Source organism: Parus major, chromosome 11 (genome assembly GCF_001522545.3).
Source record: "Parus major isolate Abel chromosome 11, Parus_major1.1, whole genome shotgun sequence".
In the NCBI taxonomy this organism is placed as follows: Eukaryota; Metazoa; Chordata; class Aves; order Passeriformes; family Paridae; genus Parus; species Parus major.
Window position 1 is genome coordinate 12,490,658 of NC_031780.1, and position 22,202 is coordinate 12,512,859.

The following is a 22,202-nucleotide window of genomic DNA, read 5'->3' on the forward strand; positions in this document are numbered from 1 at the left end:
CTTTGTCTTCTTTGGGGCTGAGTAACAGCACGATGAAGATTTAATAGATGTGTGCAGAGACCTGGCAGTGGACTGATGTGTGTGTGGAAGAGGTGCTCAATGTGTCTTGCTCTACATATTTTTGAATTCCTCACACTTGGGACTGGAGTGCTGCCTGTTGGTGTGTGCCACTACCCGTGCTTCCTTTCTCCCTTGGATGGCTTTGGTGTTCCTTAGTAGAAATTATTAGACAGTCACAAAACACTAAAGAGAAAGGAAAAAAACCCACACACTTTGCTTGGAAGCAGTCTGTGTTGCATAAAGCTCTGACAAGATCAAGCCTCTAATTAAATTATCTGGCACGTGGGCAATACTGTTCTGAGATCTGCTGAGCTAATGTGTAGCCATTAGCTCATACAGCCACCAAATCAGAAGTACCAAAGAGACAATTTACATAGGACCACAGCGTGTTTTAAAAAATTCTGGTGAGTTGTGAAGCCTGTAATGTTAATTGCCAGTTAGCACATTGTAATTGCTGTAATTATTTGCAAGTAAAATGATGTAAGGGACTTAACATTGTACTTTTCTTTAACACTTCACATGTTGGTGATCCACTAAATCTCCCACTTAAGAGTTTTCCTGGTTATTCTAAGAGCCTGGCAGCCACTTGCTGAAGTCTGATCTCATCCACAAGCTTGCCACTCTGCCTGTTGGCTTTAATACTGAGCCGTGGCTCTCTGAAGTCTATATTCAAAAACAAAAGGCAATAAAATAATAACTGCAAATGTCTGCTGCTGACCAGTGAGAGCAGCCCTGCAGCCGGCCGTGCTGGAGCCCAGCTGGGAGAGAGCCCTCAGCACAAATTGCCAAGTCTATTGCCTCCCACCGCCATGCCGCGGAAGTGGGCCAAAAGCTCCTCCGTATGGGATTAAAGGGATGTGTAATAGATTAAAGATCAAAAATGTTAATTAAGAAATGGTCTTTTCTAATAAGATGCCTTCAAGGGCATGGTACCAAAAATGAGGCAATATCTCATTTTGGCAACAGCTCAGGGTTGTAATGAAGCTGGAGCGGGGGGGTAAGGGGAGAAAGAAGGGATGCCTCCTGTTCAAGGCAACTCCTTCAGAAGGGGTAAATCAATTAGCAGTAAAAATGTAAACATGTGAGTCAGAATGAGATTATTCTGAACGCTGCTGAACAGTGTGGATTTAGAAATACATATTTTAGCTTGGCCTTTCCTTGAGGATAAGTTGGTAGTTTGCAACAGATAAACAAGGACTCCTTCAGCTTACTGCTATTTAAACATGAGCCTGGTAATTTGGCTGAAAATAACCAGTCTTGTCAAAAGCTTTGATGCATTTGCAGTGAATCTGTTCAATGTATTTTAGTGATGTAACCATCTAGATATAGAAAATTCACCATCTTTGTTGCTGGGTTGAAATTTGTAGGTGTAATGTTTGGGTAGAGGCTTATTTCTCCTCAGAATAGGGGAGAGCCACCACTCTGCACTCTCGTTTCAGGCTCCTGCAGCAGGGGAAGTTTATGTTTTACAGATAAACTGATATGCAAGTGTTACTTTTGTGTTTCAAACACAAAAGGTGTTTTTAAGAACTGTGAAATATTGCATTGTTACGACTGAAGAAAACGGGCTTTTCCTTAAACTTGAGTGTTCTAGTCAGTGAGTCCAGTGTTACATTTTCTTAGTAAACTCATCAAAGCTCCAAAAAGAAAACTCAGATGTTTAACAGTGCCTTTTCCTTGTGGTAGAATGATGGGATTGCACACGTCACTTGATCCCACAGTTTGCCCTCCAAGTGCCTTGATACTGCTGGCTGCAGCATTTCTGAAGGAAGTTATTTGCCAGCATAAAACGGAGAGACCCTGTAGGCAAATTTCTTCCCTACTGGTTGGAAGTTTTTGCTCAGATAAAGAAAACCACTGACATGGTGAAATCTCCATGTAGTGTGTGTATGTGTTCTAAGGCTCTGACTATTTGAACCAAAGCCAGAGAGAATTTTCAGTTTGAGAGAAATACGGTGGGAAGGCGCTTGCTGGTCGTGCCCCTCTGTGTGCATAGTGAGCTAGGGCCGAGTGAAGCACCTTGGCAGAAAATGTTCTCTGAGAAGGGTTTGAAATTTAGATTTGTTGCTCTGTGTATATTTTATTTTAATCTATTGTGTTCTCCTTGAGAGGAGGAGTGATGGTTTTCCCCAGGACGTTTTTTGGATCCCTCGAGCTGGGCATGGTGTAGAATTGTGCTTATTGGTATTATTTAGCTTGTATGGGGGCTATAGGTGACTTAAATGACCCTTAATTCCTGTGCCCTGATTTTGTCAGATGAGTAAATATAAATGGAGTTGTTTCCATTCACAGAAAGCAAATCAGAGAACTATTTCTTTCTTATTCAAATAAGATGTTTTTGTGGTTTGTAAATGTATCATTTTGACAGACTGATTAGTTCCATCTTGATTTCACTTATGGTTTTTGTTAAAAGAAATGTGTAACTTGGACTTGAATTAGCATTCTCCCAAGAAGGGCTATGTCAGGCCGTTCCTGCTGACACATCAAGGAGATGCAACTGTAGCAACAAAAAAAGATCAGTGCCTTTTCCTGACTGTGGATCTTGCTTAAAAGTCTGTAACACAGTGTTTTGAATTGAAGTCTTCCTCTACATTATTTTGCCAATATTAAAGAAAGATATCTGTAGGCTGTCCTTCTTCTTTCAGTGACAAAAGGGAGGTTTTCAGTTTTGCACTGTTCATTTAATCAAATATTTACAGAAAAATGGTCGGTTTGTAATGCTGTCATTTGTTTCTACAGAATGTGTGTCCATTATTGAAACTGAGAAAGTGTGGGCTTAAACCTTGATAGCAGTTCATATATGCAGACCCTCTGCAATTAGCACAGTAGTCCAGAAGGCCATTTATTCTACTAAATGAATGAGAAATTTACTGTGTAAAAAGCATTTGGCTTCTCTTCCTTGTTCATATTAAACAAAATACATTTATTGCCAAATTTCCACACTAACATCCAAGAAGCATAAAGAAAATCAACAGGGCTAGCAAGGTATAACTGAGAGCAGCACTTGGTCTATAATCTTATGAAAGAAAGGCTGTGCAGCAAAAATGTACTTTTTCTGATTAAGGTGAATTTCAGGCAGAAATCTTGCACAAGTTTGTAATAGTCAGATTGGTAAAACAATTTCCACAGGCACTGGAAAAGCAGCAGAGTCATCAGTGAACTATTAAATAAGAAAAGACATCCTAAGAGTTAAGTGATTTTTAGCTCGATCCTGTAATGAAATAATTTAAAACCATATCTGGTTAATGAACTCTGCAGCCAGACAGCATAACTGGCCAAGGATGTAGGGAGTGGAAGAGGTTTAAAAATAGACTCCTAGCTGTGATGGCTGTAAGAGCAGTGGAAGGCTCCAAACCAAACCCTTAACCCCTTTCTCTGCACCCACTGCAGGCTGTCAAACAAACCATGGAGTGGGATAAAGTTGTTAACTTTGCATCTTCCTGCCAGTCAGTAACTAAAACAAAAATTCCATAATGTAAGGAAAAAAGTTGGGACTAGGTTTTTCCCAAAAAAGTGCCTTTGAAAAAAAGGATAATTTTGTTACAGTTACTACTTTTTACCTTGGCAAAGTGCACAGGGAATGGGGCTGCTAAAAGAGTGCATCAACTAAATTAGGGTTAATTAGAAGTTCTCCCAGATAGCTGGTGCTTCATCAGCAACAAAGCAGCATGTAAATAAATCTAATTTCTCTCCAAATAAACTCTTCACAAGCTTAATTACAACAGCAACAATATCTCCCCCTAGCCCCCCCTCTTTCATTAGTGGGAGCGGCTCATTATGAGCTGTATCTGGTGAGGGCTTTCATGAGCAGGCCCGAGCTGGTCCTCTCACAGCTGTCCTTTGAGGCCTGGAAGAAGTGGAGGAACTTCCAGCCTACCTGGAAGAGCCCAATTAAAGTAATTCATGAGAAATTTGAGAAGCAGAAAGCACTGTGGAAAGAAAAAAAAAACAACCCACACCACTCTATTCTGGAGAGGTTTTGTTAATTACTTAAAGTATTTCCACTATTTGGGTTATTTGCTGTCTTAATTTCTTCACTTTTATTACTCATTTGACAGCAAAAAATATGAACTTCAGGTTTTATCTGTTCTTTTTATTCTTCTTTGCCATCCATCATTCTCATGGTAGATCCAAGGGTTCTTCCAGTTCCTGGTGCTGTATTCATACTGCTGTCTCCTGCTCTGACACTTGGGACTTGCTGAATGAGAGGGTTAGAGGAAGACTCAGCTTTAAAATAATTTTAGCTTTAAGTCTTTTAAATGTCTTTTCACACTTCCTTTACTACATAAGGCTAGAAGAAAAAATACAGGAAGATATTAGTGAAAAAAGTGTTATCGTTGCTAAAAGGATGAGCACACTGGACTAGTGCAGCTCACTGCTTATTTCAGGGATAAATAGCTGAAAAGCTCTATTCAGAAATTAGTTATCACAGGGAAAGTGCAAACCTGGGTGCCAGTTTCAGCTGGGTGCAGAAGTGCTCTGCTGAGGGCTCATTCAAAGGGATTAACTTATTTCATTTGGTGCTTGATACATTGTCCTCTGTGATTTAAAAAAAAAAAATAAAAAAATTTATATCTAATACTGTTGAAACCAGTGAATTCCTTATTACACAGTGTCACATTTCAGCCGATCCTAAATTAATAAATGAGCAGCAGCAGAATAGCATGCAGCACAATTCTAACAGCATGAGCTGCACAGAAGTATATTTCACTTAGCTCCAATTTAAATACTCTGCTTTGCTCGATTTAATTATGTGAAATTACTGAATTAATGGCTTTGTCAAGTGAAACGTGTAGGACTTCAAACTTCGGTATTAAGGAAAGAAATTAGAAAGGAAATCTGAGATACATTAATTTTTCATGTGGGCTTGTTTTAGACTCGAACTGAAATTTTACTGAGCCCACAGCCCAAAATCACTTGTTTTAAGCCCAGGGAAGAGGGAAAGAGCAGGAAGTGGCAGGAAACTTCCTGAATCATCCCTTGTTGGCTTGTGGTGATCTCCTGGGTGTATTTGCTGGGCAGGTTGGGTGTATGTTTGTGCTGCAGGAGCTGGCCAGGGGCACGTGGGAGGGAAAACTCTGCAAAATCCAATGGTTCTTTAATAACTTGGCCACCTGTTAAATACTCTTTCCTGTGCTGCATAGTATGATTTTCTTATCTCTTTTCTGATTGAAAATCTTGTTGTAACAGTTGCTTTTTTTCACGTTCATTAACTGAATTCTTTTGCTGTGGTTTGAATCCCTGCACCAAGCCACGGTGCCCAGCCTGGTGCTTGGCTGTGCAGAGATGCACAACGAGACCTGAGTGTAACATTGCTGAAAACTTGCAAGCCCTGCTCTTTGAAGCTGTTTGGATATGTAGGTGCCTAACTCTCACTCATTTCCAATTTCATGGCTTTTTACTACAGTCTGTTGCCACTTGTGGGTATTAGCCCCCTAAATCACTTGGGCTATCTACAGATGTCCCTGCCAGCCATAGCTGGAGCAGTGTAAAGGTACTGTTCTCCCAGTTTCTGCTCTCTCTGCTGGCACTGACCCCCTCCAGCCTTGGAAAGCTCCCCTTGAGCAGCGACCTGAGCCTCTGCCAGCAGGAACTGGTTGCAGAGAGACTTGAGCATGGGTTTGGGAAAATGTGGCTTTTTCCCAGGTGCATTTGAAACATCTTTTTTTTTTTTTTCCCAGGGCAAGCCAGATTTGTAGAGAGAAAATCAGTGAGGGCTTTTTCCTCCAAAGATGATGAAGGGTATTTGATCAGGCCATAAAACCCACAACTAAGTTGTGGTCCAGGTTCAACCCTCTGTACCCTGGATAAAAACAGAAGTTTTAACCGAGAAGTTAACTCCACAAACTGGGCCCCACTGAAGCCTCTCAAGTCTTTAATCACAGTTTTGAAGACTTCCAGGCACACTTATCGCAGAAGAGGGTCCCTTCTGTGCTCCTTCAGCCACACATTTATCATTCCCAATGGAAAATGATCCAGGCAGGTTCTGAGCAGCCCAAGACCCATGAGAAGGTCAGTGAAATAGTTATTGCTTTCTCTAATTTGCCTGTATTTTTCTTCCTACTCCAATACATTTTTTGCTCTTGTTCCACTTTTTCCCCCTGTATCGATGCACCCCTTGGTTCCTGACATTTTGCAGAGGGCTCTCTTACTCTCTCACTCCAAATGTTAAGGGGTTTTTATAGTATAAAAGGAGGAATGTAAACGCTACCTGTAGGATCCTAACAATTTGTTTTGTGAAAGGCATTCCTTTCCAGCAAAGCTTTTAAACAAATCTGTATTTCAAGCATGGGGAAAGTGCATTTTGAAAGGAAATATATTCAGGGGCCTAAGAGGGTATTTTTGTATGGAGTCCTTGCTCTGCTTACATCTTGCTCCTGTGTGCATACAGTGAGGGCTGTACACTGAAAAGACAAATTCTCCAGGACCAGAACCTCATGCAGAAAGGACAATTCAAAGTCCTGGACCTTATGGAGGAACAGTAAATCAATCTGCATTTTGAATAAGGCAAAGGGACATCAAAATACGTAGTGGCATTTATCGCTTATGGTAAATTACATCATCTGTAATTTTTCTCTTTGAAAATCAACAGGTTTATTTTAATAAAGGGTTCCAGCAGCTGCTATTTTGAGCAGAACCAGTCAATACCTTATTTTTGCATTTGATATGCAGCTGCAATAACAAGCCACATGTGAATTTTATTAAGCTTTCTGAATATTCTGTCTGTTCAGGGAGCTATAGATTTAAGTTTTGCAGATATCTGGCTTTACCTTGAAGTAAAAAAGCGCCAAACAACGAAAAAGCCACAAAAAGAAAAAAAAAAAGAAAGAAAATCGTTCACACCATTTCCTCAAAGAAAGGAAAGGGTTTGTCATGCCTATGGATTAAAATGTGATTAAGAAGTCCCATGTTAGCTGTGAGTGGAATTCCATAGGACTGCTGGAAACAGAACACTTTTCTTCAACAAAGACTTGAAAAACAATAAGTTGTTTTTTTTAAATATTCATATACCTAAATTAAGTTTAAGTGCCATTTTTCTTCTGAAAAGTTACATGTATTTATTAGAGTATGATGGTCAATAGTATTTAGCAGTTGTATGTAAAAGAGTGAAAAGCACATTTTTATGATGAAGTGCACTTCTCTTTGAAGTTAATACTTGCTGCATTCTAATTTCTTTGTGCATATAAATGAACTTTATATCTAAAATGCATGCATGTAAAATGGATTTTAGATCTGGTTTGATTTGAACCTCATTATTGGAACTGAAGGTGGCAGTTACTCCCATTCAGATGCACTTTTGGAATCTGGAAGTGGACCGCAGCATCTTTTTTCAGAGTCAGATAAAGTGTTGCATGGCAATCACACATCTTGAGTAAGTGGATCTGAAGTAAGTCCTCAGATGACTGTCGAGCAGTTTGGGTGCAAACGTGTTTTCTGATTTGGAAGCCTCAGAGATGCACAAAGCAGATCTACAGGGTTTTGAGCCTGTCCTTTCCAAGGAGCAGGTCCCCAGTGTAGAAGGGGGTGCTGCTCACCTCACAGCCCTGTGGGGGGACAGTTTGTCGCTGGCCTGGGGAGGTGACCCTGAAGGTGACCGTGGTCAGTGGCTGGGCAGTGTCCCACAGCCAGGTGCTGCTCCAACCAAACGCTTGGGCACGCTCTGGGCTGCTCCTCTCCGCCTTTCCTTGCATTCCCTAAAATTCACTTACAAGGCTTTTTGTGTCAGGAAAGTGTTTACATCCCATATTTATCCTGTTAAACTGGCTGCCAAACACTGAAGAGCTGATAAACACTATGTGCTGTTAACACTATAAAGTACAATCCCACTGCTGCTTGCATGCAAATAAATAATAATAACTCAGTTCTTTGTCCGCTTTTCGGTGTGTAAGTGCATTTGTCACATAGCACAGTAACATCTAAATCATTTTAGTAAAAGCACTAGAAAGGCTGAAACATTACCTGCAGCTACGATTAAGAGGAAATTTTACTGTTTGGTGTTGTTTATATGATTTCCTTATTTGATTTTTTTTAAAAACACTTTTAAAATGATGTGATGCTTAATTACTGTTGCTGGGTCTCACTTTTTAAAAACCTTTCACTGAGCTATTTCACCTTCCTAAGGACTGAGGGATTGGCCTGTAGGCTAAAAGTTACTGTGAAATACTCATTAAATCTTTTCTTGCAGCCATTACAGACACAGATATCTTTTTAATGTGCTTGGTCAGTTTTGAGGCTGCTATTTTTGTTACTAGCCATAAATCAGTAGCAAGTATTTTTAGTGTCATCAGTGAAAGGTTAATAGAAGTCCATAATTTTGAGACATATCTCTTTCGATTAGCTGCTCAGAAATTTCTTTAAAAAGGGGGTGTAAATTGTTCCACTCTAAAAACTGGAGATGGTGTCCAATTTGTGCATAAATTGAAATTGTCTTTCTAATAAGAGTCTTTAGAAGGTGTGGGGTTGACTTCAAGGTAATGATTTAAACATAAACTGACCCTTGATGAGGGAGCTGGAGTTTCAGTTTAATGTGTTTCTGCAATTTTCTTTTGCCTTCAGCGCCTTCAAATTCCACACAAATAATTCCTTCATAACAAGTGCCTTTTCAGAAGATGTATGCTGCTGACAGTTAATATAAAATTATTGCCCCTGAATGCATTTTCGTAATTACTTCCTAGAGAACTGTCTTTGTGTTAGAAGACATTTCACACTTTAGTAACATAAGTGTTTGGGGAGAACATGAGTAATAATTACAGGCAGTCTTTCAGCGAAAATAAACCTAAAAAATTATAAAAAAGGCTAATGTTAAAGTTGGTTAGAGACAGTGAGGAATTTATTCATCACATTATGCCTGTCTGTATATTTTCCTACTTTAATAACCCTTCAGTAACTAAACTTAAAAAAAGCCATAAAGAACAGAGAAACTGCTTTCTAATTTTTAAGCAATAATGAAAAGTGACATGCTTCTAGAGACAGAATAAAGAAACTCAATCTGAATGCTCCTATAGGAGATTTCTGCTACAACGGAAAATTAAATGTCTCACAGTTTGATCAATAAAAAAATTAACAGCATTTATTAAAAGGTTTCTCTAGCATGTTGACTTAAAGGATACTATGGAAGTCTTGATGCAAGAAAACCAGGGTTGTAGGGTGGATTTGTGTATGTGAGTGTGATGTGTAAGAATCATTGTCTGAGCAAAGCCAATGGGTTTCAGGTTAGATGCTGGATGTACATGGCTACACAGTTGTAGAGAGCTTGGAGCCAGGACTGGCTGTAAAAATAGACATCCTTTGGGAGTTGCTAGACTCAGCCCAGCAGCAAGGTTGGATTTGCATGCAGGCAAAGATGGCAAAGTCTTGCTTTCACTGGACAAAACCAGGCAATTGTACCATACATACATATCTCTAAATATATGTATGGTGTATGTCTCTAGCAGACTGTAGAGACGTAGGTGGGCTCAGGTGGAAGCAAGGCACTGCAGGGCAATAGGTTTGTTACCCAGTGTGTGTTACCCATTCTGTGTGTGATATCTGTGACTGCTACAGCAAAGGAGAGTGCAATGAGCTGCCACTCCTCTGCTGCATGCTCCTGCCACTTTCCATTCCTTTAAACTCCAGGCAGATATTTGAGGTTTTCTTAAACTGCTGCTAATTTGAGAAAATTGCATCCTACCTGAAGGAAGATGGACATTTTCCCTGAGAAGAGTTGGTGTAAGTAAGCTAAGAGAAGGCTGCTGAGAGGCAGCTGTGGGATGTGCAGGGGTGTCAACACCAGTTCTCTGAGTGGTGCAGGGCCAGCAGAAGCAGGTGCAGTGTTGGTGCTGGCACCAGTTATTCCTGGGGTGCTTGGAACCCCTTTCTCTAAGAGTGTGTATACCAGCAGATATGAAAGGAGGTGCTGTACCCTACTAAATTAGCTTTTCTTTGCCAAGTTGAAGGATGCTGAGAACTGTCCATTTACTTACAAATTATTATGATTTAATCATACCGGAGTGTAATGAGGCTCTGTTGTGAAATGTTATCATGTGCACTTCCTAAAATCTCTGACTTTTGTATATTTTATTGTTAACACCCTTCACATATAACAGTATTACTGGTGTAATCTGTGCTTCATCCCGTGGGTTATTATGCAGAGACAGCCAGCACTGAACACTCTCCCTCTTCCCTTGCCTTTCCAAAAGAAGCTCTTGCAGCCACCGTTGCTGCTTGTTGGTGGAGGCTGCTGTCAGAGGCAGACAAATGACAGCTCGTGGAGGCTGCAGCGGCCATAGCCCTAGGAGGGCACGAGGAGGTAACAATATGCAATTTTCATGGTTCGAGGGTAGCCTTATCCTACTGTTCTTCATTACAGTACTGCAGTGAGATCAATTTTATTAAGTTGTAAGTCTTAGGAGGCCAACACCATTAACTACATGCTGGATCAAATAATTTTTTTGGTATTATGATTGTTTTTTTCCCCTTGTTGAGGGAAGGCAAGATCTGATACGTGGATCTGGTCAGCCTGAGAGAAGCATTGCACGGCGGCTGAGTGTCAGCAGGATTGTGTGCCTGCACTTTGCTCGCTTGCCCTGTCATGTAGTCATCCCATGTGATTTACCATTGCATGAATGTACTGTGGTGTTCCATGCATTATTCCTTTCTGGCTCTTTGTTTTTCAGCTAGGCACCTTTTTTCTTTACCACATGTGGTTTGACACCATGTGAAAGTGGTATGCTGCACCGCATGACAGAGGACCAAACCTGCTTGCCTTTGATGCACATAGGGATGATTTGATGTGTGGAATGAGCTGCCTTTGATACCTGGTCGTGGTCCTGGGATGCAATCCACGCTTTCTGACCTGGTTAGCTCGGCTGGAGCAGATTTTTGGTAGCTTTGTGTGGGTATGGTAGCAGAGGTTACAGTGGCTCACAGGAGGGCTCTGGCCCATTGAGAGGTAGCACACACGCATATCTGAGTTCAAAATGGAAGTGTTTAAAAAAGACATTTTTTGAAATGTTGCAGAGTCACAGAGTGGGAGTACCCAGCAAAGGCAGGACTTCATCCTACAATGAAGATTTCAGTTTAAGTTTGTTTGCAATTTAATTACTGAAACACTAGTGACTTTTTTGGCATTTGTTCATTCTTTGATCACAAGTACAGAGAACTTTGGACTCTATTTCTATGTTACAGAGCTAAAGACAACGCTAAAATGTAACAAACCACATAAAAGTAGAAACCTCCCCCACACTGATTTGGCATTTGACACTGAGCAAAACATTCACTAACAAACGTTTAGATTAGGCTTTTCCTTTAAGTCATTTGCCTCTTTTGTTCTCACTTCCTAATTATGGATGAAATTTCCTTTCCTTTTGTCTTGCTGGGGTAGCCCTCTGGCCTTGGAGCAGGAAGGCTGCACCCATGGGTGGGCACTGCAGGGCTCTGCTAAGCCCCAGGAGGTGTCAGTTGTTTGCCAGCACCCATCACTCCTCCAGCAATTAGCTTTTATTTCTTCAGTGCCATGTACTTTTATCACTTGTCCTGCATCTCAGGAAAACTTCTAGAAATAACTGTAGTCCTGTGTGAGATCTTTGTTTTTGTTTGGACCAAGGTGAGGAGCAAAGAAATGCTTCTTTCCTGCTCTTCATTTTACATTTTGCCTTCCAGCTGCCAGAGCTGGACAGTGCATGTCCGTGTGTGTGTGGATGTTTATGTGGTGCTTTGCACTGTGCCTTTGCAGCCTTAGCTCTGTGTGGCAAAGTTGCTGGGACAGAAAGTGCTGCCTAGCACTGCATCAGTGTGTGCCTGCTGAAAAGAAGCTTCATGGAAGCCCCATTGGACCTATTTAAAGCCAGGCATGACCCTGCACTAAATAGTGTGTTCCTAAGAGCAGCCCTAGATTTGAAATAAATCTCAGCTTCAAAAAGTCGACACACTTAAAAAAAAATTAAAGAAAAAGCCCCAGAAAATTTACTGGCAAAAAGATAGAAAAGCTTGCCTATCCTGTATCGTGTTGACAGAATAAAAAATTTAAACTGTCCATAATTGATTCCACACATGAAAAAATAAGCTGATGTTGTTTTCTTTTCAGTTTTTCTGGCCCGTGTGTTGCAAGGTATTACCCACTTCCAAGTCTTTCAGTGGAAATTGTAGGTAGGCATCAGCATCTTTCCAGTATGGCTCTGTCTTTGCCCTGCCTTCAGTCCTGCCCCACTAACTTTAGTCCCCAAAGCTGTTTGCTGTGGTTTTCACGGCTGGGCTGAGGCTGTGCCATGCTAAGCTCCAAGCACAATCCCAGCCTGGTGGCAGGGCCCTCTGTCCCAGGCTGACTGAAGCAAGGGAAATCTGCTCTTGACTTGAGCGAGGCCCAGGCTGAATATGGTACATGTAATCTGTTTCCAAATATTTGGCTTTAGGAGTGCGTTGTTCCTGTAACAGAGCTGTTTTGAACACAGCTCAGAAGGCATTTCTACTGACTGCAACTTTCAAACTAGGCCTTTGGGAATTCACTTTTTCATCTTTGCCAAGTTTGCCACATTCCTTGGACCACCAGGTCAGGCAGGAACACTCCCAGTGTCTCCTTTGAAATAGTAACTTTCTAGAGCATAAGCTGGCTTGTATAGAAAAAACAAGAGTCATTAACAACATTAAGTTTAGTGGCAATTAGAATAACATATTCCTGACAGTTGGCCAGATTGTTTAGGTCATAGGGTAAAATATTCTTCTTGTGTAAAGCCCTGCAGACCTTCCACTGTGCTACAGGGGAAAAAGAGGGGGGGGGCAAAAAAAAAAAAAAAGAAAAACAAAAAATCCCCCCACCCCATTTCCTGACATTTGGGCAGTGAGGTATACTTTTAAGACTGACCTCTCAAATTGTACCTTCTCTTACTCATAAAATAAGATTGTTAAACCATCATTAGACGTGGCAGGGTCACTTAAAAATTACTCATAATACCAAAGTGTCACCCCCTCTTTGGAACTGATCAGTGATCATTTATCCTGATCATGTATCCTGATGCTGCCAGCAGTTCCCTTCTGCTGGCATTTGCCCCCAGCCTTGTGCTGAGCACACCACACCAGTGTGAGCTGTGTGCCTGTGGTGCTGTGCTCTCCTCACAGTGGTGTTTGGTGCAGAAATTCCTCCAGATTGGTAACTGTGATTATCGCAAATTTTTTAAGCAATCTAGGTAGAAACTACTTGCTTTTGAATTAAGCTTACTAAAATCCAAGGCTTAAAAATGGAATCTTAAAAATTAGCTGTGGCAGTAAGTGTATCTGTGCTTGATGCCACAGGGCAGCCACTGATCTTTGGAAACTGCAAAAGGTCCTGTTGGCTCAAAGAAGCCCCTTTGCCTGGTGGAGTGCAGACGTGTCCCCTCAGAGCCAGGCCCAGCTCCAAAGCCACCCCTGCTCGTGGTGCCAGCAGCACCTTGGCCTCCTGTGGTGACCCCAGCCCCTCTGGCAGTGTGCTTGCACCCACAGACGAGGTGCTCCTGCAGTTCTTGCCAGCAGGAAAATTGCAGGTTAAATTTGTGAACTGCTACAGCAGAGCTCTGCAGAAATGAGTTCCCGAGGAATGCTCGTGGCCTGCTGTCCTCATCAGGGAAACTGAGCTCATTGCGGGAGCAGCTGGGCTGCGTTTGAAGCTTTCCTTGCTGGCTGGACCACCCATTCCCATCACTGCCCTGCTTGTTTTGCTCCCCTGGGCAAGGAGTGAGAGTCTCCCCAGGGCCGCCCGCACCCCTCACACCCTGCTGGCAGCCTGTGGTCAAACCCCAAGGAACAGCGCAGATTTTTCTCAGCAGTGTTAGGTATTCATGAGGCAAGCACGAAGTGTGCAGCTCTCAGCAGAGGAATCTGAAGACCATTTTGTTTGATAGACAGTAACATCGAGGTGTGGCAGACATGTACAATTCCTTCAGCTCACCAAAACCAGCAAAAAAATCCCATTGTAAAGCAGTGTTGCATTTGGTAAATAATTTCTGCAAGCTTCACTCTTGTGTTATTTGACATACAACTCTGTCAAGTAACGACGTTTTTGAGAAGTTGCCTAGAGGATCAGATTTCCCATTCAATAGGGAATTAAAAAATGTTTCTGGAATTTTGCTTTGCAGTGGGGAATCTATTTTCTTATCTCACATTGTACAATTTATTTTTCCTAAAGCAGTGTGCTAAATTATTTGTTATTGTTGGACTCGGTCGAGCAGCTTTATCCCTGGTGTAGTCACGAAGTATTGGAGTAAAACCAAGGATGAATTTGTCACAGTGTACTCACCAGATCAACTGGTCTTTAGGTTAACTCTCAAAAGACAGCATTTCTGCTAAAAATATTAGTGAAGGTCCCTTAAAGCTCCCCAAAGTTGCCTGAAAGCTTTCTTCTTCAGGTTGTGGTGACGTCGGTTCAGAAGTGCTTCCCCAAGCCCTTTGTCAGCAGGCAGCATGGATGCAGGTGCCAATTCTTTAGGTTAAATTTATATACTTGGACTCTTTTTTTAGGTTTCTGCCATGAAACTGGAGAGCTGACATTCTGATTTATTAACTATCAAGTCTGCAGGACATAGGCTTTAAAAAGATTGAACGAGCTAAAATGTTTGTGATTGCAGTCTGGAATGAGACACTGTATAAAGGTGTGCCAAGTAAATATGACAAAATGTAAGTGATAATTTGAATATATGCATTAAATGATGTGTGAAATAAAGCAAAGCTAGCATAGGTATAAAAGTGACTTATTATTTGGTGAAGTAGTAATAGAAGAGAACCAGAATTGTGCGGTTTTTTCATTACAAGACATTTTTATTTAAGGAAGATGCTATAAAGCATGAGGTTCAGCTAGTAGCATATTATTGAATAAACATAGTATAGATGATGACTTACAATATGGAGTGCTTAGTGAGTGATACTTTTTATAACTAAATCCTTAAATTCATTACTGCTGTGTAAGTGGCATATCTGATTTTTAAGATGAATATTATATCTTGCCCTTAATGGAAATTTTGTAGTAGAAAGGTATGTATAATTTAGCAGTAAAAGAAACTGAAAATGTGCAGATCAGTTAACTGCTAAGAGGGAGGCTGTGACACACCAACGCAGGCACTGATTTTTAATATTTCCATTGCAATTGGAATGGAAATATTCCACTTGTACGTCATGTTACGAGAGCTCCATGGAAAGCTGCAGAGTGTTTTACACCGGTTGATTTATGTTACCATGCACAGAGCAGAAGATGGTATGAAATGTGCTCTGTCTGGATAGTGGTAGCAGAGCTCTAGTAATGTGTGTCTGAATTGAAGTCCTTGTGGTAACCAGTTTTCATCTTTAATAAATTTTATTTTCAGCTTTGTTTCATGTTCTCAGCATTGGTTATCCTTAATCTTTTTGGCGCTGATCTGATTTTAGAAACAATTAATCTGTTTGCTGGTCCTTCCTTAATGGCTAAAACGCAAATGCATCCCAAACCAACTAGGTGGCATCTCCCTCCTCCCTGGGTGAGAGCAGCTCCTGGGCTTTAGGGGTCAGGCAGTGTGCGAGGATCTCTTCTGCTGGCAGAGTCTGTGGTTCTGTTTCACCTTCTGAATGACTTCCCAAGTGTTCCTATCATACTGACAGGGTGTCCTAAGAGCATGAGTGCTTGTGGAGGCAGGTGAAATAGTGCAGGTGTAGCACCTGGAGCTCTATCACCTCTGTTGGGGAACCTGTGAGCAGAAGAGGTGGAGGCAGCTCTGTTTCAGCTGGTCACCAAAGCCTGGCCACCATGGCTAGTGTGCCTAATGGGTGCTTTCCCTGCTGAGAGGGCAGCAGGGACTTAGAAGGGAATTTTCATCTCTGTGGCCTCTCCAGAGAGCCCAAGCAAGGGTTGGCTGCAGTGCTGCATGGACTGGCTTCAGGCACACCTGGGTTTCCACTGTGGCCAAGGGGGTGTCCTGGAGGTGGGAGGATGTGGCTGCAAGCTTATCCCTCACAAAAGCCACTGAGGATGTCCTGGGGGGAGTGAGCAGCTGTCCTGCCACCCACCCCATGGCCAGTGCAGACCCAGCTGCTCCTTGTGTGGAGCTGCCACCTGCACAGCCCTGGGGTGTTTGGCCCCCACACTGGGGAGTTTCTGGAGCTGTCAGAGAACTTGGTCTCCCTGTGCACAAATGCAGATAAAAACTCGTGGGGGCTGGCAAAGATGTATGTGCTAGCCCTCACTCCGGCCACAGACCAAGATAAAAAATATCGGAGAGACCTGAAGGTCAGATGTGCTGTGTCTGCTCTCAGCTAGGTCAGCACAATGTCAGGCTCATCTGCCCAACCAAGTGCCTCTCATTAGTTCAGCAAGACCTCTCATGTCCTGGGGTACGTGTGTGCTTTGGGATATTCAGCTAGAGCATTTTTTTCACTTGTTGTTACTAATATTGGGGCTTGGGGGCGGTGGGAAGAGGAGAGCACTGAGAATTAAAATTCAGCACATGCCTTTTCTTTGCGGGCTGTAATTAATCTTGCCAATTTTTAAAGCTTTGAGAATCTGGTTAAGTGATAAAACACTAACAACTTTATATGACAGAGTTAGAGGCTCCTGCTATACACCCACCAGAGAAGATTAGGAGAGAGTGTTTGCAGGATTCGCACTAAGCAGCAGAGAATACAGTTGAGAATTGTTGCACCACATGATATAAAAACCACATTAATATAATGAAAGGTGTCGGGAATAATGTGAGAGCGGCTGTAATTAAATGTATCTTAATAAGCACAACATCCTTCTTAAAGCTCTTATTTTTCAGACCTCTCAAACTTAGAGGATGTTCTTGCTGTTGGCAGGTGGCCTGGGAGGAGAGCTGGAGAGCGAAGCGAAGGACAGCCGGGCCCTGGAAGAGAGGAACAGTGTGACGAGCCAGGAAGAGAGAAATGAGGAAGATGAAGACATGGAGGATGAGTCAATTTACACCTGCGATAACTGTCAGCAGGACTTCGATTCACTGGCAGACCTGACTGAACACAGGGCACACAACTGTCCTGGAGGTAATGTTAAACTAGCTTTACAGTTCTGACAGGTGGTTAGCTGGGTAATTGGACATAGCAACAGCTTGAGGCCTCAAGTGAGATTAAAGAATTAATAATGTAATTTTACAGTTAATGTAATTTTATTGTGGTGCCTTGGGCAGCCTTTGTTCACTCCTTTAACAAAATTAAAATAAAAGCAACAGCTTTCCAATTGGAATCTGTCAGTAATTACGTTAGACAAAAATGTTGCGGAGTTTTTTAATGCTAAAAGTTTCAGGCAGGTATTTTTCCCTCTCTCTCCAAATGTAGGAAGATTAAAAAAGTTAAATGACTGAAGTGTGCAAAACTCCCAGGAAAAAAGGTCTCTGAACCCCTAAAAGAACATGATGATTCCTGAGATTAAAATTCATAGTGCGAGTGCTGTAATCCCACCCTAAAAATACAGCATTCTCCCTAGGTTATTATTACATTGCCTTTTGAATTTTATGGAAGTGAGGATGGCATCAGCCTACGCTGATCTTGATTTTACTTTCTGTAAAGTAAGAACAAGCTCAGACCACCGGTGTGAACAATTGCAACATACCTTGCTTTTCCAGGGCTTCCTCTGCATGGCCGGCGGTAGCAGCAGGTACTCAGCCAAGCACGCTAAGCCGATTTACAGGGGTAGGAAAAAGATTTGCAGATTTTACCAAAGATTAAATAAAATCTTAGGAGGGGGAGCACAGAATATGTTCATATGTATTTAAATCAGGGATTCTTATCTTTCACCTTCCCAGAGTTGAATACTCCGCCATCATGTCTTCCTCCACACTCATCTAAATTATTTTTAGGCTGTTGCTGTTATGGCAGACGGGTAGGTCAAGGCTGGCAGAAGGCAGAAGGGTTAGTTTCTCCTCTGGTGCAGCAGTATCCCATCATTTTTCCCCTGAGTGCATATTCCTCCTGGCCACTTAATTTGTTTTGTAATTAGTCTATGTTTTCTGCTCTCCTTTTTGGGCATAAGTAAAATGATGCTCAGTGAAGAAAAAATACAGGGGATGGAATACAGCAAGGGAGGGAGGTCAGGTGGAGGCTTTGTCTTCGTCTGTCTCCCACCCCAAGAGCACCCTCCCTTGTCTCACTCTGGCTGGCAGAGGGGAGGCCTCCCTGCTCTTGTTCCCATCTGCTTGCTGGGAGGAAGGACAGAGGGATGTTGGGGCTTTTCCCATGCTTGCAGTTGGATAGGGATTGCAGTCCTAAGCCTGCCCCCGGGGCTCCTTGCTCTGTACTCTCATTTAAGCCCTGCACAGGCTGCAAACTTGAAAGTGTGTAAAATCGAAAGGCCACTTCTTGCAGGGTAATTTCCCAGCCAGCTGACAACCATGGCACTGGCCTGAGACTTCTGCACATGGCAGTCTGCTGCAGGGGAGTGAGCAAGAAAATGTAACTTTCTATACAGAAAACCCCTTGTTTTCCAAACTGGAAGGTGAAGTGCACAGCCCACGTGCATCAGTCCTTTCCAAGGAAGAAGCGCCCTGGGCGGCCGCTGCTCCATCACTGCCCGTTCTCCTCACTTGTGCTGGGACAGCTGCTTATGGTGCTGGGAGTGAGCCCCACAAAAGGAGGCTCTTTTTAGCCCAAATTCTGCTTGGGTCTGGTTCCCTGTGTGGTCCCCAAATAGCTGTAATGGCACAACTGGCAGAAGGGAGCGGGCACTGCTGACAGGGACTCCAGAGCAGGAAAGTAAGGTTATGACAGGTGACAGCAGTGCTATGAAAAGGAGCAATTTTTTTCCAGAGGCAAATCTACATTAAAACATAGCAACCTAGAGATTATATTCATGTAAATTCAGTCAGTGTTTTCACACCTCGGGGTTTTTTTTTATTCTCAGTGTAGTATTCTCTTAGTGAAACTAAGAAAAATAAATTATATTTTTAGGGATATATCAAAATGATTTGTCAGTATTCCCATTGCTATTCTTGATTGCAGGTAGCATAATTTTGTCTTCTTTTACTGTCTTCACATGTGCAGATGATTTCCAAAGACATTTTGTCCCAAAAAGGCACCATATATCTATCTGCATATACATGAAATAAGTGCTAATTGTCTCCATGTGAGGATAATCCTTGCTCCAGAACAAGAGTGTCTGTTTTCTATTTAGTTTAATCTAGTGGCCTGAAGTGATTTAAAGTAAATAGGAAGATTGCACTCATATATTTTGGAATGAGAACGTTTCCATGAAGACAATGTAGAATATTTCCTGATATTCACATGCTTTACCTTGTGGAAAAAACAACCCTTTCAGATACAGCAGTTTGATACATGGCATGAGATTTTTTGAGGAAAGCATGCAAAATGTGTATCTTTGTTCAATTCATCTAAAAAGACTTGCACCACCTGGGTGAAAACCTAAGACCGCATTAGGAAGTGTGTAATATTTAAAGATTTTAGGCTAAAAAAAGAGTTATTTGCCTGTGTCCTTAGTTACCCTGCACTCATTTTCCCTGTGACACCTGCCTGACACACCTGGGGGTGTAATGCAGTGCCTGACCTCTTGGCAAGCTAGATTTTCATGTCTTAATCTGAAGCAGGGCTTTCAGTCATGTCTATATGGCTCCAGATCAATACAGGTAATATTTGTAGTGATAATATCACCAGGCCGATAATACAACATAACTAATGACTTCCTTTGGGATACTGAAGTTAGGAAGGTATTGTAGCTCAGGAGCGTTGCAGGATTACAAGAGATCACTCCAAAGAACAGGATAAACCATCTATTTCACTGGAATCCCTTAGAAATTCATTACAGTGTGCTGAAGTTATAATACAGTTTGAACGCAGCTGCTTTGACATGTAAGGAAGTAACAAACAGCCATTCCCCTCCTTGCTTTTTCATGTATTTCAGACTTGTTTCTTTGAGGACAAAACACTGATGAAATCTAGACATCTCTGGTAGCATAGGTGCACAGCATTCCTTTTGATGTCAGTGTAGTAGAGATGTTCTCCTTCTGACAGAATTAGGTGCCTTTTATACCTTTTGCTCATGACTGATGTCTGTGCTTGCAGGTTGTAGGTTCCCAGTGTCTATGGGGATCTGAAAAAGGCCTAAATGGGGGCAGCTTGTACCAAAAGAACATCACATTTCCTTACTGGCTTATGCCTTCCCTTGTTTCCCAGCTTGCCCCCACAAAAGAGTGCTCCTGCAGCAGTCCTGGAAACAGTAGCATCTTGAAAAATACTCTGAAACAAAGGAAAACACCTAGTGTATACACTGGATGTGTTAACCTTTTAAAATTACTTTAAAACTCACTGGTATCCCATATCCTCTAAACTAGAGAGGACTAAGTAATTGCCATTGTCATCATGTGCAGCAAAAAAAAGCCATGTGTTTTTGCATGCTGCTCATGCTGCTGTTACAGTGTAGGTGTAGCATGATGCTGTCTTACAGTGTTAGTGACAAGAAGTAAAGAACTACACGTGGATTTACAATTTACTGTGTCCTACAACAAGCCCCAGAGGCTCCCTACATCAAGCAACTATTCTGTGATATATCATTGTCTGTGCCTGGTGCCAGGTGTCTTTTTGTCTGACAAAAAGTGGCTAAAAAGTCACAAGCTTTGTCATTTGGCTTGTGTGTTTAACCCACCTGCATTAGTCTGGGTTTAGCTCCAGCATTTTATTGTGCTTTTTTTTTTTTTCTTCCTTCACCCCTTTCCTCCCATGGGTCGGAATAGTCTCAGGTAAACTTGTTTCTTCATATTCTCAAGTGAATATAGAGGGTTTTAAAGCAAATTAGCACATCAATGAAGCGGACAGAAGTAGGTTTTGGCTGGGTCTCTGAGCATTTCATGAGGTCCTCTTCTGTTGTTGATAACTTTACAGGTTGTCTGTTTCAAACAGCAGCAGAGCTATATATGGATATTGCCAGCTTGGAAGCAGCTGATTTTTCTAAACTACTGTACGGTAGGAACTAGTTTATAATTAAAGTCTTGCAGTTGCTCCTTTTAAATGCCCTGTAACTTGTACACTAGGCTTACGTTTGAAACGAGGTACTGTAACTGTTTCATGCTAGTGTATAATTTTGCATTTTCTTATATTTCACCTGCTACAAGAATTATAATTGCCATGCAACCCTATTTGAGGGATGCTTATCCAGAAACCATCTACAGCAGCTTGTCAACAAGTGACGATGTCTCACGAATGTTTTTGTCAGGTGGCACTTTTTATTTCCCACTGACAAAGAAAATTCCATTTCCAAAATGAGCCCTTCCCAAAATTGTAATATTTGGTTGCACCTGATTGGCAAGTCAGATATTTTTCTCTTTTTGCTGCTGCTGTTGTTACATCTTTAAATTAATGAATTACTGATTGTCCTCCACAAAAGAAACTGAAATACAGTTGTGAAAAAGCAGTGTGGAAACTTAATTATACACCTAGTTTATACAGCTGTGTGTCTAATGACCTACTGGCCCTAATTACTGTGTCGTGGTTCAGTCTGAGTGCTCTTGTCCTTGCCAGAATTCTGCTCCTTTCTCTTAACCTGACTAGTGTTTCAAGCTTAAAAAAATAACAAGTTTCCTTTTTTTGTTCTTTTCTGCGTTGTCGTGCTGAAATGCAGTTTCCCTTCTTTCCAGAGGTCATAGCAGTGTTTTAAAATTGGCACCAGAAAAGCTCAATAATATCACAAACTGTAAAAACATGGATTTTCCCTGGAGTCCTCAGTTCTTGCTGTCTAGATCTGAAAATGGGCACCGGGGCAGTGTTTTTATTGTCAATCACTCGGAGGGCTGCAAGCGCAGGCTCCTGTCCTCCGTTTGTCACAGATGTCCCCTCTCCAGGTGCAGGGACAGCACAGGGCTCCCCAGGGCTCGGCAGCCACCTTGGCCACAGTGTCCAGGCACTGCACATCTCCCTGCCCGCAGCGTTTGTGCCCTCCGTGCTGAGAGCTCCGAAACCCCGCATTGTTGCAGGGGTACACGTGGCTGGGTGGGCTGGGGTCCGGCTCCCCTGACTGCTGGCACCACACAGGTGATGTTTGAGTTCACCTGGAGGTTCCAGCCAGCCTGAAAAGAGGCTTTTTCAAGGACTTCTGCTTGCACGTGCCAGAAAATCAGTGTGCTGATAAGGAACTGTGCTGACTGGCTTGCTGTGCAGGTGCTCAGTGAAATACGTATTTATCGTGTAGAGCATAAGGTGCATTCCCCCATCTG

General features: G+C 42.1%; 1 protein-coding gene across 2 annotated transcripts in view; it reads left to right on the forward strand.

Moving 5' to 3' along the window:
* ZNF423 (zinc finger protein 423) overlaps positions 1–22,202 on the forward strand; it is a 185,392-nt gene that overhangs the window by 8,738 nt on the left and 154,452 nt on the right. Inside the window, exons 2-3 of one of the 2 annotated variants that reach the window (XM_015640245.3) lie at positions 16,831–17,031; positions 20,875–20,955. In XM_015640245.3, coding sequence (XP_015495731.1) covers positions 16,935–17,031; positions 20,875–20,955 — 178 coding nt within the window. In that variant the 5' untranslated portion in view covers positions 16,831–16,934. The remainder of the gene's footprint in view (positions 1–16,830; positions 17,032–20,874; positions 20,956–22,202) is intronic. The other variant, XM_015640246.3, reaches the window with a different exon arrangement.